We start from the raw sequence: 16,135 nt of genomic DNA, 5'->3' as shown, positions 1-16,135 counted from the left end.
TTTCTAAAATAAATGGAAGTCTTACAATATTTTATGTAATGGTTACATGTTGACAAAGTTAGCCTACATGACTACAAGTCCCTCTCCCCTAGTCTATACTCCACAAAACTAGGTTTTCTAAAATTTTAAGAAATGCAATTGAAAAGGTATTAGCCCTTTACAATTTTTTGTGTTTGTAATTAAAAAAAATTCTATTTTTTTGGTTGTTGTTTTAGTTAATATTTGTTTTTCAAGGTTTTATATCAACTATTTGATTGGGAGTATGCATCTTAGAAACAATTCCAACCTCATTCTTTGTAGTGTGAGGGCCTTGCACTCAAAAAAATGTATCTTTGATGGACTCTTTCAAAATCATTTAATTTCATTTGTAGATGTGAGGTTCGTATTAAATTCATGTATATTATGTTCAACATGTTGAAAGATTTTTAAATAAATTCTATGTAATAGTTATTAGTTATTAGTTATTTGTAATTTATTATTGTAATAATAAAAAAATATATTAATAATGTTGGAACAGTTAAAACGTTTAATTAAAATGATATTATTTGAAATAATATATTTTTATTATAATTTTCTTTGTTTGAAAAGTTGATGCAATTAATAAATAAAAATTGTTAATAAATAGTTTTGATCAATGATTCATATTTTTCTTCAGTTGATTCCATTTTGTGTTTAACATGATGAAATCCCTCATCTTCCAATACAGATATTGGTGAGTCTCCATCTCCTTCAACCTTGGCAGCCACAACACCTTTCATTTATTGTATCTGCTACATGTCACCACCAGATTCTGAGATACTAAAGAATTCATCAATAATTGAGTCAGCTACAACATCGAATTTCTCCAAAATCCTCTTTTGAGTAGTCAAAGCCTCACACAATGATAGAGACTACATAGGAAATAAAGTAGTCAGCATGGGTTGAACAACTCCCACTTTAGTGTCTCTCTCTACATACAAGATGCCTAATTTGCAGCCTTTTGCAATTACTAAGGCCCTTTTGGTCACCTTCCATCTATTTGATTTAAAAGAAACACTGAATCCTTGAGAGACCAATTACCCAATTAAAATTGAGTTATTTTTAAGCTGAGAAAAATACCTAACATCTCTTAGTGGCCAACTATTTCCATTTGTTAGTTTCAACAAAATATCTCATTTTCCAACAATATTTGTGAGAATTTATTGAAGATAGCCAAGATCTAAGGCACAATGAATAGTACAATACAGAGACAAAATAGATTGATAAGAATAAACTGTATTCAAGCCAAGATGAAAATACTGATCAACTAGATCGTCAAGTTACATACAATGTAGATGAGCATGCTTATAAAGGCAAGGCTAAGAGACAAGAGAGCACAACATGATGACATGTGGCTCAATGAGATGCAATGATAGGTAGAGGTAGGTAGGAGAAATAGTAAAATATTCCAGATGAGGTGGATCACCCACCGAAGGTGGAATGTAACAACAAGATCACACCATAAAAGGTGGAAATTCTCCTACATACACACTCCCAATGTATGCACATCTCCCTAAGTGTCTCATACGCAAACTACTATGTTATTCATGTACCTAAGTAAACTTAAGTAAAGTGTAATTATATCCAATATGAATAAATAATTACACCAACACCCCCCTTAAGTGCAACTTAGGGGATTGCACTTAAGTCTACAATTCGACTAAGAAATGCAAGATGGGTCCTGGCTACAAGGCCATGTTAGGTACCCATGTACAAATGCAAATACAATCTCCCATAAAGCGGGGAAAGAGAGAAAAACCCAATGGGAAAAAACCCTCCCCCAAAAGAGAGATGGAAACTATATACAAAGAACTCTCAAATATTTATGTGAAGGACAAAACCCCATGTGAGGAAAAAGCCCCCCCCATATGAGAGAAGAAGAGAGACCAAGTAGCCTCCCCTCAATGTAGAATCTGCACCAATGGTAGAAGATCGAAACTGAATGAAGAAACTGCTCCACGAATGTCGAACAATGTTCCTCCCCTTAGGATGAAACAAAACCAAAGGTGTATCCATGAAGCCTCCCCAATCATGAAGGGAAGGTGTAGGAAAAAAACTCATGATATATGAAATCTTTGAAAACTGCTCAAGTGTCCCCATGTCGATGTTGAAAGATACCCCCTCCAAAGGTGGTGTACTGATCCACACTACTGAAAAAAGCACTCCAAGATCTAGTGGAGATGAATGTAGAACAAGATCCAAAGACTCATAGGTCTCCTCTAAGGATAAAGAGACCTCCTCCAATTGTTGTACATAAGAATCTACAATAATATCAACCTCAAAAAAAGGATCATGTAGAGAATGCACAAGAGGGTCAGAATGTTCTCTCACAACAATCAAAGAGGGATCATCTTCATCAAAGAGAAGATGAATGTCATTAATGATGTCTCCCAAATCTACAATGTAGGACTCCACAAACAAACCTGTAATGTCTATCAAGTAGTCATCCCAATGAACTGAAGTTGGAAGACAATATATGTACCCTGCTGCACTGAATCACAAGAAGGCAAAATTGTCACAACATCTGCATCATCAGGTGAAATAGGTGATGTGATATAAATAGAAGGAGATGAAATGGAAGGCTCAAGAATGGGGTCACATGTGAGAATCCCCGAGTTCAAGTACCCAAAGTTCTCCTCCAAATTTGAATCATCATGTGAAGAATCAACCTCATCAATAGGAGCAAAATGTGAGAAGGAGTACAACCGACATGCATGATCAACCACCCCAGTGGCAATGATAGCTCTAGTCTCCAAGTCTCTGATGATAACTGAATCAGGTGTGAACTCCATAGTTTTCCTTGTTGCCCCATGTGTGATTTGATAGATGGAGATAAGATTGTTTGTCAAATGGGGTACACACAACACATCGTTGAAGGAGTTATCCCCAATGGCAATAGATCTTTCCCAATCACATCCATGTATGTATGATTGCCTATCAAAATTTGTGGCATGATGCAAGGCTCAAATGAAGAAAACATAGACTGCGAAGATGCCTTATGATGAGAAGCCCCTGAATCTAGAAGCCATCTCCTTGAATCATGACTTGTAGTAGCACAAAGAGCTTGTCCCTTTCCTTTATCTGTACCAAAAGTATGATCCTTCCCTTTATCCTTTCCTTTGGAAAAAGAAGCCGATGTAGACATTCTAGAAGGCAAATTGATTTCGTTCTTCTCAAGAAGATCTTTCAATTCATCAATATCCTTCTTGTAACAACGTTGTTCATCATGTCTTGAATTCTTGCAATATGCACAAAAAAAAAGTCCTTATATGATTTCCTCTTAGGTGAGGATGTGGAATCACCTTGTTGTGGAGAGGATGATTGTGCTCCATCTTGTTTGAGCTTAGGTTGCTTTTGGTTTTTGCATTTTCCTTGATTGCTTTGATTCCCTTTATTAGCCACCAATGCTTGTGACTTTGAATATTTTAGAATCCCCATCTTGGTCAACTTAGATTGCTCAAGAATCAACATCTTCGTGAATGCATCAAAGGATGTTGGAGTGTAGGAGGCACCTTGAGCCAACCAATGGGTGTCAAAGATAGATACAAAGGCTACATACTCTAATGGAAGCTTGTCCAATAATTTGTAAACCAATTGAGCATCCTTTTTATCAATGCCACAATCATTTAGCTTTGCTCTTAGCTCATTTGATTTTGTGACAAAATCTTGCATTGTATCAAAACCCTTGGGATCCAATGTTGTGAGTTCACTATCAAGCTTGTAGCCCTTAATCTCATCAACTTGGCCATACAATTTTTCATAAATATCCCAAGCCTCTTTAATTTTTGTACACTTCTCAATGTGAAAAATGAGGTCATCTAATACATATTTTCTCAATGTTCCAAGTGCCATAGAATTTTTAGTGAGTCGTTCAACTTGAGCATTAGGATCAGCCTTAGGATCAGGTGGGGTGAACTCACAATAATGGTTCCCACTTTTTTGCCACTTTTGACACTGAGATGTACATTTTTAAAATAATCTTCAACTTCTGAGAACTATAACTTTTAAACTATTAAAAATTTGAAGATGATGTAAATTAGTGATTTCTAGCATTTTGTTTGTAGATTCTATATACATTTTTTTCAAATTTTTTTGAAGGATTTGTTTTTAAAATTTTCCATCTCCCTCGAAAAGTAGTTTTTTACAATAAACTACATTTTTTAAGAGTGAGGTGCCTCCCGAAATGTATAACTTTTTTTCTATAAATGATAAAAACTCAATTCTTTCGAATTTTGGTTTGGAACATCAATATCCAGGGCTTGCATTTGGTTTTATAGTTATATGTTCAATATTTTTCATTTTATAAAGTTTTGAAGTCCGACTAGTCATAATTTAGACATAGGTTTACGTTTGAACACATAACTTGTTCTATATAAATCGAAAATCATATTTATTTTTTTTATTAGAAAGAAGACATCAATACCAGGGGCATAGATTTTTTTCAGATTTTTTTTGAATTAGTTTCTTATTTTTCCCAATGCGTTGAACAAAGAAGTTCATGTTCGATGAAAAACCAATTTTCCATAAAATTAAAAAAACAAGAACATAATAAATTCAAAATATAACAAAATTATACTCGTTGGAAAGCTTGCTCCAAGTACTACAATCTAATATTTTTGGGTTATCAAGATTATTTCATTTGTGCTTTGAACCAGAGCTCCAAATTCATTAATTCTTCAGAATTCTGAAATTTTTTGGGAGAAACCTCAAATTAGAGGGTTCGAATGAACAATACTTCGAGTGAATGGGGTTCGGTCGAATCCATTATGGTTCGAGCAAACCCCCATTCGCTCGAACCAATAGGCTTGATTTCAGCCCGTACAAAGTCACCCGCGGTTCGAGCGAACCCAAGTCCGCAACGTGGTTCGCTCGAACTCCCAGGGGTAGTTTGAGCGAATACCACTATTTCGCTCGAACACCTAGAAAATCGAAGTTCCCACTTTCGCCAAATATCTTCATTGGCAAAAGTGGGAACCAGCTTTGTGAATTCACCCGGTGGCGTTGATATTGTTCCATTTACATAATGAATGAGTCATTTTTCCATTAGTTTACTCCATGCCTTAACCTTCCATGTTACATAATTATGTGAAGTTAAAAGTGGAAATTTAGGAGAACCCATAGCACCAAAATGAAAAAACATAAGATAGAGAGAGGCACAATCACACACGACACCCCCCCAAATTTAGGAGAACCCATAGCACCAAAATGAAAAAACATAAGATAGAGAGAGTCACAATCACACAAGACACCCCCCCAAATCACTCATTCAAGAAAACCCCCCCAAAATGATGATTTGGCAATTTATACTTAGTGTGTGTACAATGGCCACTTGCAAAACAAGGCAAGGTGGACTTCTAATTTAAACTTTACAACTACCTCAAATAAGCTATAAGAGACCCCAAAAAATATTGCAAGTGATCTAAACTGAGATCCAAGCAAAATATAAGTACCAAATAGGCCAAAAATGACCAAATACTGAAAGTATTCTACTCAAAATCACTGCAAACAGATGGAATACTATGAAACTAGACAAAAAAATATGCACTTTCAAAAAAAATGGCACCTGAAAAGGAGGTCGTATGACCCCCAAACGAAGCCTCTGAAGTTGCAAAATTGAGGATTAGACAGGTACAGTCATAAAAAACTGCAACTTGTGAAAAATATGTCCATCAAAATCGGAAAATTCCTTGACCACTGCAAAGAGAACGAAAAATTAGCCAAAATAAAAAAAATTGCACCAAAAAAGGAGCTAAAATGAGCAAGATATGGCCTCTTGAAGTTGAATTGCAAAATCAAAAAGCCAAATGGCGAGGGGTCCAAAATTTTTCTAAAATGCCGACTTAGTGATGACGTCAATATTCCACTAGCTTAAAATTGACGATCATCTGACTGTCATCTGGTTGTCGCACCCCTACACAGGTTGTCTGTACTGTACAAACTGTGACACATGTCGAAATCTGATTGGCTCGAACTAATTATGGGGGCACAGTGACTGTATTCTGCATGCTGACTGGATGACACAAGTGGCATTGTGATGTGGCAAGATGTACTATTGCGTGGCAGGGTGACTAGGCTGTATGGAGTGCTTATGTGGATGATGATTGTATTCTCCGTACACTGGTGTGGCAATATTATGTGGCGCTTACTGAGTGTATAGGTGACTGTGGCCTAATACGACGGCGCCACGTGACACTGTGTGGCTGCTGACAAGGCACCGCATGTCGGCCAGGTGAGCAAATAAGGAGAGGCTGCTTGGAGAAGGCAGGGACGACAATGTTGAGTCACCGCAGAGCAATGCACTGGTCGAACAAGAATTGGTCGGAGAAGAATGGGGTCGTCAAGCGGTGGTGGGGCCAGAAAGCAAATTGTCGGAGTGGGGAAGACACGACTGTCGGAGCTGTGGGCGGTCGGAAAAAAGATCATCGTCGGAGAAACCAGGCCAGGTGAGGAGTTTGTCGGGGGCAGCAGTTGCGGTGTCGGAAAGGAACAACATGGGCCAACGTAGAAGCAACAACAGGAATAGATGCATGGCCACCGGAAGGAAAATTTTTACAATCAAACCAAAAAGAAATTACATATAAAATAACTTGCAAAAAAATAATAATGCAGAATAAATAAATATTTTGCAGAAATGAAATACATATTTTTATTATTATTTTTTTTCAAAGTCGTATTGCTAACCTTATAGGCTAAATTTTTTTCTCCAAGGCCCTGAAATTCACTTTCACCAAAATAGGCCGAGTTTATACTCAAAATTCATGGAAATGGCCACCCAGACACAACAGTGAGATCCAAATCGCCATAGGATGCACCCAAAATGAGCAGCTCCTTAGATCCGAAAAATAAAAGCCTCCAAAAATGACTACTCAGTGAAGCCCTATAGCCTCTGATACCATGTGAGAATTTGTTGAAGATTGTCAAGATCTAGGGCATAATGAATAGTACAATAGAGAGACAAAATAGATTGATAAGAATAAATTGTACTCCAATCAAGATGAAAATACTGATCAACTAGATCATCAAGTTATATACACTGTAGATGAACCTGCTTATAAAGGCAAGGCTAAGAGACAAGAGAGCACGCAATAATGACATGTGGCTCAATGAAATGCAAGGGTAGGTAGAGGTAGGTAGGAGGAATAGTAAAATATTCCACATGAGGTGGATCACCCACCAAAAGTGGAATGTAACAACAAGATCACACCATAAAAGGTGGAAATTCTTCTACATACACACTCTCAATGTATGCACATCTCCCTAAGTGTCTCATATGCAAACTACTATGTTATGCATGTACCTAAGTAAAGAGTAATTATATCTAATATGAATAAATAATTACACCAACAATTAAAAGATTTATCATCTGCAAGAAATACCTTACCAAAATTACCGCTTTGAAAGATTTTGAAAAACTTCTTGCACAAAGTAGTATGAAATGATGCTCCCGTATCAAGCACCTAGACATTTTCTATAGTTTCTATTGTAGTTAAAATAAGAGCACTAGCATCTTCCATATCTGCTCAATTTCTTCACAAATGCTCGTTGGCTCTAATTGAGCTCTTATACCAATTGTTGAGTTTTAACAAGTAGATAAACTAATAAACACATACAAAACAACAAAATGAAAAATAGAGACAAAACACATAACACGAGAAATTACATGGTTCACCATTAAAGACTACATCCATCGGAAAGTAGGGAAATATGTTGTATTAATAAGTATACAGTACATGATCTATATTCATCTATTTATACAAATATTTAGCTAGTAAATGAAAAGACGAGAGAAGACGAAAGATCATATGACTGTTGGACTTCATAGTCTCAACAAAAATAAACAATGAACATCATGTAGAACATATTCATATAATGCTTTATTAGAAGTTTGTGTGTTACTGATTTTAATTTTATTTGACTTATTACTTTTAGTTTTTGTTGAGCGTCCACTCTCATTTGTTTTAAAATCTGCTGTAAGTAATTTATTTGTCTCAAGGTTAACTACTCTAAGTCGAATTTTAAAGGAATAGATTGTTTCGAATCTATTTGTCTCTCTATCTCTTAACCGTAGACATGACACAACATGACCTGTTATAATATTGAGCCTTATGATCCAAATGATCTTCACCTTAGTGTCGTATGAAATTTGACAGATAAATGAATATATTTTATTTCTCTACCATTATGGAAAACATCTGCAAAGTAAAATTTAAAGAAAACCCAAAACTTCTATTATAGTTTTTGCACAATCAATAAGACCGAAAATGTAAACATTGCATCTTCAAATACTGTTTAGCCACGGCCATACAGTAACTCTGTTCATACTACCTGCGAACATAGATGCATCTCATACAAGGGTGGAATTGGAAAAATATTATTATCTTGCTAAGATAATCATAGCAATTGAAAGCACAGTTTTAAAACTAATGGACAAACCAGGCAGATACGGTAAGTGGGTATATAAGATAATCTATGTGCTACTATTTCTACTTGGGAACCATCACTGGCCTGCAGCAAATGCCTCGACGGGAAAAGTCTTGGTGATTCCGGCGAAGCTCTTGAACTGTATTTTCCCGGTCAGAGGAGTCTCCAGGATAATATCGCTGACAGAGGCCCAGATGAGCAACTCTTTTGCCTTCACTCCCTTCAGTTTCTTTATTCTCCCCACCTCAATGTATCCATGTATGTCTGTGTCATAACTGACCTGCTTAGAGATGAGCTTGAAAGTGTGCTCCACCTCCTTCTTCTGGGCAATCCACATGTAACCAGTTTTCTTCACATAACCCACCTCCACCACATTTTCAAGAGGCAACAGTCCTTCTGGAAGCCCGAATTCCTTGAGAAGAGCTCCTGCCTGCTTCATCCCTTCTGTGTGCCCCTTCATTACTACTGCTCCCTCCCTCTCTGATGCCATGTCTTCTTATGTCACTTCACTATCGATTCTATGTAATTCAGCAGTAATGGGTTTGAGTGCTTCTCATAATATGGTATTTATAGTTCCTCCTATGGACTTTGGGAAATCCACCATCTTGGAAATTTTTTCTTTGATTCTTCCGGATGATTTTGTTGCTTTGCGAATGGTATCAGGGGGAATGTTAAAGATGTGACCTATAATCTATGTGTGGATCGTCCCATTTTGGGGTTTTCTGTTTAGCAGGCTCTTTGTGTGAGAAGATTTTGTCATTGGACAGGTGCCCAAGTAATACAATACAAGGTTTGTATATATCGATGTATTTAGTGTTTTCCAGGAGACAGAAGGTCGTGGTTAAATGGCGTATGCAATGCGCTCACCTATTTTGTTTGAGGCCGGGCAAACTAATCTAATTACCTTGTAATTGAAAAACAAGCACAAGATGGCACGCCCAATTTAAAAAAGAAGTCAGCTGCTTAGCAACGCCTATTGCTACCTTGTAAGAGAAGCTTTATAGAATTCTGGTTTCTCTTTTGAAATAATCTTAGTAATTGCATTTTCTAGTATGTATCTTCTTCGGCCAGTCTTAAATCATACATTAAGCAATATATTAAACGTAAAGAATGTCAGTCAATTTTGAGCGTTTTAATACTTTTAAGTCTAGAAATCAAAGCTTAGTGTGTGTGATTTAAGCTGTCTGATCTTCTTCAACTGACAGAAAATAAGGAAAACTACTAACCACTAACCCACTAACACGTGTCCTACTTGTGTATGATTGTGGAATGTGTGTTCCATGCTTGGTTTTCCTTCATTTCATGAATGCTGTTTAAGTTAATGCATACTTTAAGTTTACATTAATCATATGCACGAACCATTACGTAAGCATTCTCTTTGATGAGTTTTCCTTGAATACGTTACGCTTGGGTTAGAAGTTAGTTTGTAAAAGTCATTTTTCATAAACATTAACATGTGGTTATCTTTATTTTAACTTGTTTGTATTTATCCATGTTGTCATTCCTTATTCATAACTTATGGATCTTACTTTATATTATTCTTTTCAGTGAATGCACTCATAATAATGTTGATAGTTATTCATTTATTTAAACACATTGCAATTATGTAAGTGAAAAATTACTTAGATTTAATTAGGAATCAGTTATGTTAGTTTTTCTAAGGTTAGGACTAGTGGGTCCTTACAAGATAAATAGTTTGAAGAATTGAAGCATTATAAATGAAGGGCTAGACTTCACATTCGAACAATAAGAAGACATTTTTCCCCTTAATTATATTAAAAAGGGACAAGTGGAAATGTTATATTATCTCTCTTCTTAGCTCAAGGAGACTAACTCACCTCTTTCCAAGATATCCTTGAGGAAATTTCATATTTTTCTACCTTGTTCATGGTAAATGACCTTAAGACTTTGAAAGAGGTGCAAATCATTTTAGAATGTATATCTCTTTGGTTTTTTTTTATATTATCTCCCCCCCTATGTGTGTGTGTGTGTGTGTGTGTGTGTGTGTGTGTGTGTGTGTGTGTGTGTGTGTGTGTGTGTGTGTGTGTGAGAGAGAGAGAGAGAGAGAGAGAGAGAGAGTTGAAATTATTGTATTTTAAATGAAGAAAGGAAAATAATTTGATCACAATGCTTTCATTGCAATTTTTTCTAAGAATCTTGAGATATTCTGAAACTTTATCTTTTAGAGGTGGTCGATGAATCATAGACCAACAAGTAGATGCTTAAATCTATCAATTTTATCTTTCTAGCCTTGATTTTTTTTTAAATCGAGGCTATTTTTTTTTATTTATTTCATCTCATATCCATTTGCAATGTACTTATGTAGCATAATCACTATACTTATTGTTGACCATTTGAAGAAGTTGCTAGCCTCTCTTAATTTATTTGAGCAAGGGAGATTTTTTAAAGGATGCCAGATATTATTATTTCATGAAAACTACCCATTATATGTCTAATTTTAAGGGGGGGAAAATCATTAAGTTGGACATGTCCAAATCATATGATAGAGTTAGGTGATCTTTCCTCAAGAATGTGTTACCAACTTGGAATTTTCTTGTGGTGGATTGATTATCTAATGTTGTGTAGATTCTTCTACCTTATTTATTACTAATGGCATTCCTTTTCTCTTATTTGCTTCTAAAATACTCTCAAAAGGAGATCCACTTTCTCAATAAATTTATATTTGAATGGGAAAATATTCGGATAAATTAATTAAGCATCAAAGAGCTAATAGTGTCATCTAGGGTTGGTGTTAGGCTTACCATGAACCTCATTCCCACCTATTGTTAATGGATGATGTTAGCCTAAATGGGGGTTTTAAAAGTTAGCGAGGCATTCAAATTTAGGAAAGTCTTGGATTATATGTTTTATTACTTTAGGTCACCTAATTATTTAAGATAAATCCAAAATTTCCTTTTTTCATTCTCTCATGCTTATCCAGTAAAGATTGCTTAGATCTTTAAATTTAAAATAGGTAATCTCCCCTTGGATTATAAGAGATCCCTTTATCTAAGTTGGAAATCTAAAACATGATAAGTGAGATAATTATTGATAGATTTCATATGAGGGTTAGTAATTGGATATTCATGTGGTTATCTTTTATTCAAATTGAATTAATGTTTTTTTAATACATTTTGTAGGCTCTCCCAATCTTTTATTTTAAGTTTTATCACCCCTTAAGAGTTTATTCATGAAATTTGATACTCTTTCTTGAAAATTCTTATGGGTGGGGAATTTGAACCTAAAAGGGTAGTTTAGTTAGTTTGGACAAAATCTATAATCCTAAAAGGTATGGTGGACTTGGGCTAAGGAAAATTGAATTCAATTACGAGGCTTCAACTACTAAATTATACTAGAGATGATGCAAGCATTGAGAGAAACTTTGAGTGAGAATTCTTAATTTTAAATATTTGGGAGAAGTTCCTAAGGATGATATTACCTAAATGGAAATGGTTACGAAAGTATATATAGTTTGAAACAACGTTATGAAGGGGATTCTTTTGTTAAGGAAGGTCTATTATAGATTATCAATAAAAGGGATGGAGCTATTTTTTGTAATGTTTCTTGGATTTTCATCTCCCAATTATCTGACCATCTCCCCACTTTTGACCCTTTAGTAGTTCGGCCCGACAGGGACAAATCTATAGCCAGAACAAAGAAATATACCCATCCCCCTACCATTTACAAATATTTTCAAGGTGTATGATGGTCAAAAGTAGTAGTTCTTAAGAACTCTACTATTTGGAGGGTCCCCAAAAATATCATTGTACAGAGCCCATTGGTTGGCTTAGAGGAAGAATGTTTAAATCTTGGGCTACTCTTACTTCCATTTTTCTATTTATCTTTGTTTCTCCTTGGAGAGGATGTATATTCTTATGTGGAGGTCATGAACCTAAAGGATCCTATTTGGTTGCTCTTGGTTATCATTTTTTAGAGCATAAAAAAGGTTTGAGTAGGGATTTTCCTTGCTAAATTTTTTTTGGAATAAATTTAGCTCACCCAAGTGCAATCTCTTTAAGTTGTTAGTGTGTTATAAAAAATGCCTCACCTAGGATAATATAAAAAAGAGAGGATTTCAAGGTCTTCCCACAAATCTATGTTGGTTATAAGATGGTGCAAAACCCAATAACACATGTAACATGTTGTCAACTAGAAATAAAAAACTTACAAACTAAAATGTTGAAGAACTAGATATCTACCATGTAAAAAACTACATATATCCCCATCAATTAAACAAATCCTTACAAGTATTCACGTATTGTTGTTAACTCCAAATAATTTGTCATAAATATAAAAATCACAAATATGCATAACTATATACTCATGATCAATACTAACAACTTTAAAGTCACAACTATTAGTGCTATATTATCAAAATTATTGAACATTAAATCAACAAACGCTATCTCATCTATTGAAGCGTGCTCAACTAATGGATTTTTTCCCCTAAACCTTTTTTCTTAAAGAATCATGTAATCAATCGACCTCCTTTGCGCTGACCATTATTTCAGCCACAATAATAATGATACTATATTAATTGTCTTTTAAGAAATTAGATTTTCTATCAATTAAATTGAAGATAATTCATTTTCAAAATATTTTTAGCATCTCATTTTAGGAAAAAAAAAAGCCAGAATCACTAATAATTATCAATTATATCAAACTTCCACAATCCATAGTAAATTAATGTGGAGCTTCTAGATTCGATTGTATTAACGAATTTTTTACCATCAACATTTAGGATCACCGACGATGCTATTCTGGCTCCAAAATGGGAGAATCTGTCACTAACAGCGACGTGTTACACAATCTCAGCCATCCAATAAAAAATCTACGGTAAAAAATGTGAGACAAACATTGCGTGTTAGTCGCACCATATGTCATTATAGAACCAAAATAACATCGTCCTAGGATCACACTCCAAAAACCAGTTAAACAATATTATAATAAGAACGAACATGTAAACAGTGCATATCCTCAAATATGGTTTAGCCATGGCTATGCAGAAATTTGTTTACGCTATCTGCAAACTGAGATCGATGGATCTCGTACAAGGGGGAATTGGAAAACATTACGATCTTGCTACAATAATAATCTCAGAGATTGAAACTGAAAGCATGGAATGTAAAACTAATGGATAAACTAATCAGTTTTTTGTAATCTCAAGGTATTACTGGCCTGCAGCGAATGCATCAACGGGAAAAGTCTTAGTGATTCCAGCCAGGCTTTTGAACTGTAGTTTCCCGGTTGGAGGATTCTCCAAAATGATATCGCTGACAGGAGCCCAGATGATCAACTCTTTTGCCTTCACTCCGTTCAGTTTCTTTATTCTCCCCGCCTCAATGTACCCATGGATGTCTTTGTCATAACTGACCTGCTTAGAGATGAGCTTGAAAGTGTGTTCCACCTTCTTCTTCTGTACAATCCACATGTAACCACTGCTCTTCACATAACCCACTTCCACCACATCTGCAAGAGGCAACAGTCCTTCTGGAAGCCCAAATTCCTTGAGAAGAGCTCCTGCCTGTTTCATGCCTTCCGTGTGACCCATCACCACTAATGCTCCGGCTCTTTCTGCCTCCATGACTTCTTATCACTTCACTTTCAAACTTTCAATTCTATGTGATTGGGCAAGATTGTGTTTGAGTGCTTCTCGTGCTATGTTATTTATAGTTCCTCCTGTGGGCTTTGGGAAATCCACTATCTTCGATTCCACCGGATGATTTTATTAGTTTGTGAATGGTATCAGAGGGAAGGTTAAAGATGTCACATTGAATCTGTGCATTAACCGCCCGATTTTGAGGTTTTCTGTTTGGCAGGCTATTTGTATGAGCGGATTTCCTCCTTGGACTGGTGCCTAAGTGATAGAAAGTTCGTATATATCGATGGACTTACTGTTTTATTTGTTATCGTGGAGGAGAAGTCTCTTATGTACTTGGAAAACCTCGTAATTGGAAAACCACCACCTGCACGCCTAATTTAAAATCATTAAATATATAGGGAAGATTTTTGATAATTTTTTTGGTTTAAAAGTAGTAAAAAAGAAGTGTATTGTTTATAATTTTATAAAACTAGCAATTGTATTTTGGTGTGTAATGGGTACGTCGAAGAGGTGTGGAAGGTCAATTAGGAAAGTTATCAGTATGATAGTTGCAAATGTTTGTATGGTACATGAGGTCAAGTGTTAGGATATCTAGCAAATGATGGTCCCCCTGCAACAAAGGTCTCAAGGTAGAAGTGGGAGCTTTAATTCTACTATATATCCTTTCAAACATGACCAAAAACCTACAAATCATGAAGATAAATATGAATGTACTATGTTATGTAGGGGTGTCCATGAGGCATACAATCACATTTAAAGTCTACATCTCCAAAGCCTTCTTAATGACCAATAGCACTATCACGTGATGTATAAAATTTGTGCTACTAGTCTTCATTGATAGTTTGCAACCTAATTATTTCCTTGTCTATATTGAGCAAAGTATCTAGATCTACCCTAAAAGTCCTTCACGTTAAAATATTAAGAATTTTGTTAGGGATAAAATCACAATAAATTTACTCTCTTGATAAGTTGTTAATATTAAATGTCTTGATTTCTTATAAAATATTTACTACTTTTCCTCCCCATAACAACAAATAATCTCTCTTGATAAGTTGCTAATATTATTTTACATTACATATTTTTGTAAACAATTGTACAAGATTTCTGGATTTGAATATGTAAAAAATTTATCAACAATTTGGATCATTCTCTATAATCTAATATAAATAGTGAGATAGCAAGAGAGGAATAATGAAATGATGGTAGTGACCAAGATAACCAAATATATTAGGGAAGAGGTGGCACAAAACTAAATCTATATTATATGGGTGTGTAGGATCATGGTGGGCCAAACAAGCCCTTAAGTCGCAATGAAAAATCAGAAAAACGGAGTTAGGCAACTTGACGTAAAAATTTGAATAAGTTACAGACATTATTTAAAAATATATGTAAGAATGGCATCTATAGAAAATTGAATGTAGTTTATAAGATACTAGTAGTTTTCTGAAAAAATAAAAATAAATAAATAAAAAATCTATTTGACAAAAAATTGAAATTTCAATGTAGTAGTACTAAAATCTCAAGAAAAAGATAAGAAGCAGGTGTCTGTCTGATCACCCTAACCACAATGAAATCATTAAATTTTTATAAGATTTTAGATATAAGTAGAAGACTCGTGTCTGGATATGACACATGTTTTTTATATTATTTTTTTGAAATAAATAATTAATTATGAATTTTTTACTCTATCTTTTTAAAAATATAAAAACTCATATGTCTGACCACCATAACTTGGTCAAAACTTAATGAAATTCTTTTTTTTTCTTTAATCCTATAGTATGTGAAGCATAGAATGTGACACATGTTTTAGATTCAAAAAATGTGAAATCATTTGAGAGTTATAGATGTTTTTCAATCAGCCTATCAATTAGGACTTTAGTCAAAATTCAATTAGAAAATGAACAATATTATTTATTAAAGTCAAAATAAGGCAAAATTTATATTGTTGGAAAGTTGAGAATCTCCTTAAAAAACCCTTTTTATTTCATCAATTTTGGCTAAAGAAAAAATATTTAGTGAAGTCTGGAAAACGTGAAGTCTGGAAAAACAAGGAAAACTCCTAAACATGTTTTTTCAATTAACCTTTTAGGTTTG

At 34.8% G+C, this 16,135-nt stretch overlaps 2 protein-coding genes across 2 annotated transcripts; both read right to left on the bottom strand.

Moving 5' to 3' along the window:
* Positions 1-8,218: 8,218 nt before the first annotated feature.
* LOC131028916 (uncharacterized) lies at positions 8,219-8,988 on the bottom strand. The gene has a single exon (XM_057959290.2). It carries the CDS (start codon positions 8,927-8,929, stop codon positions 8,516-8,518), a length of 414 nt encoding a protein of 137 aa, XP_057815273.1. The 5' UTR covers positions 8,930-8,988; the 3' UTR covers positions 8,219-8,515.
* Positions 8,989-13,360: 4,372 nt separating this feature from the next.
* Positions 13,361-14,142, bottom strand: LOC131028918 (uncharacterized). The gene has a single exon (XM_057959292.2). The coding sequence runs from the start codon at positions 14,021-14,023 to the stop codon at positions 13,610-13,612; it is 414 nt and encodes a 137-aa protein (XP_057815275.1). The 5' UTR covers positions 14,024-14,142; the 3' UTR covers positions 13,361-13,609.
* Between the last annotated feature and the right edge of the window lie 1,993 nt (positions 14,143-16,135).

Source organism: Cryptomeria japonica, chromosome 7, assembly GCF_030272615.1.
Source record: "Cryptomeria japonica chromosome 7, Sugi_1.0, whole genome shotgun sequence".
Taxonomy (NCBI): Eukaryota; Viridiplantae; Streptophyta; class Pinopsida; order Cupressales; family Cupressaceae; genus Cryptomeria; species Cryptomeria japonica.
Note: the sequence above shows the minus strand (reverse complement) of the source record. Positions and strands in the feature narration are given on the sequence as shown.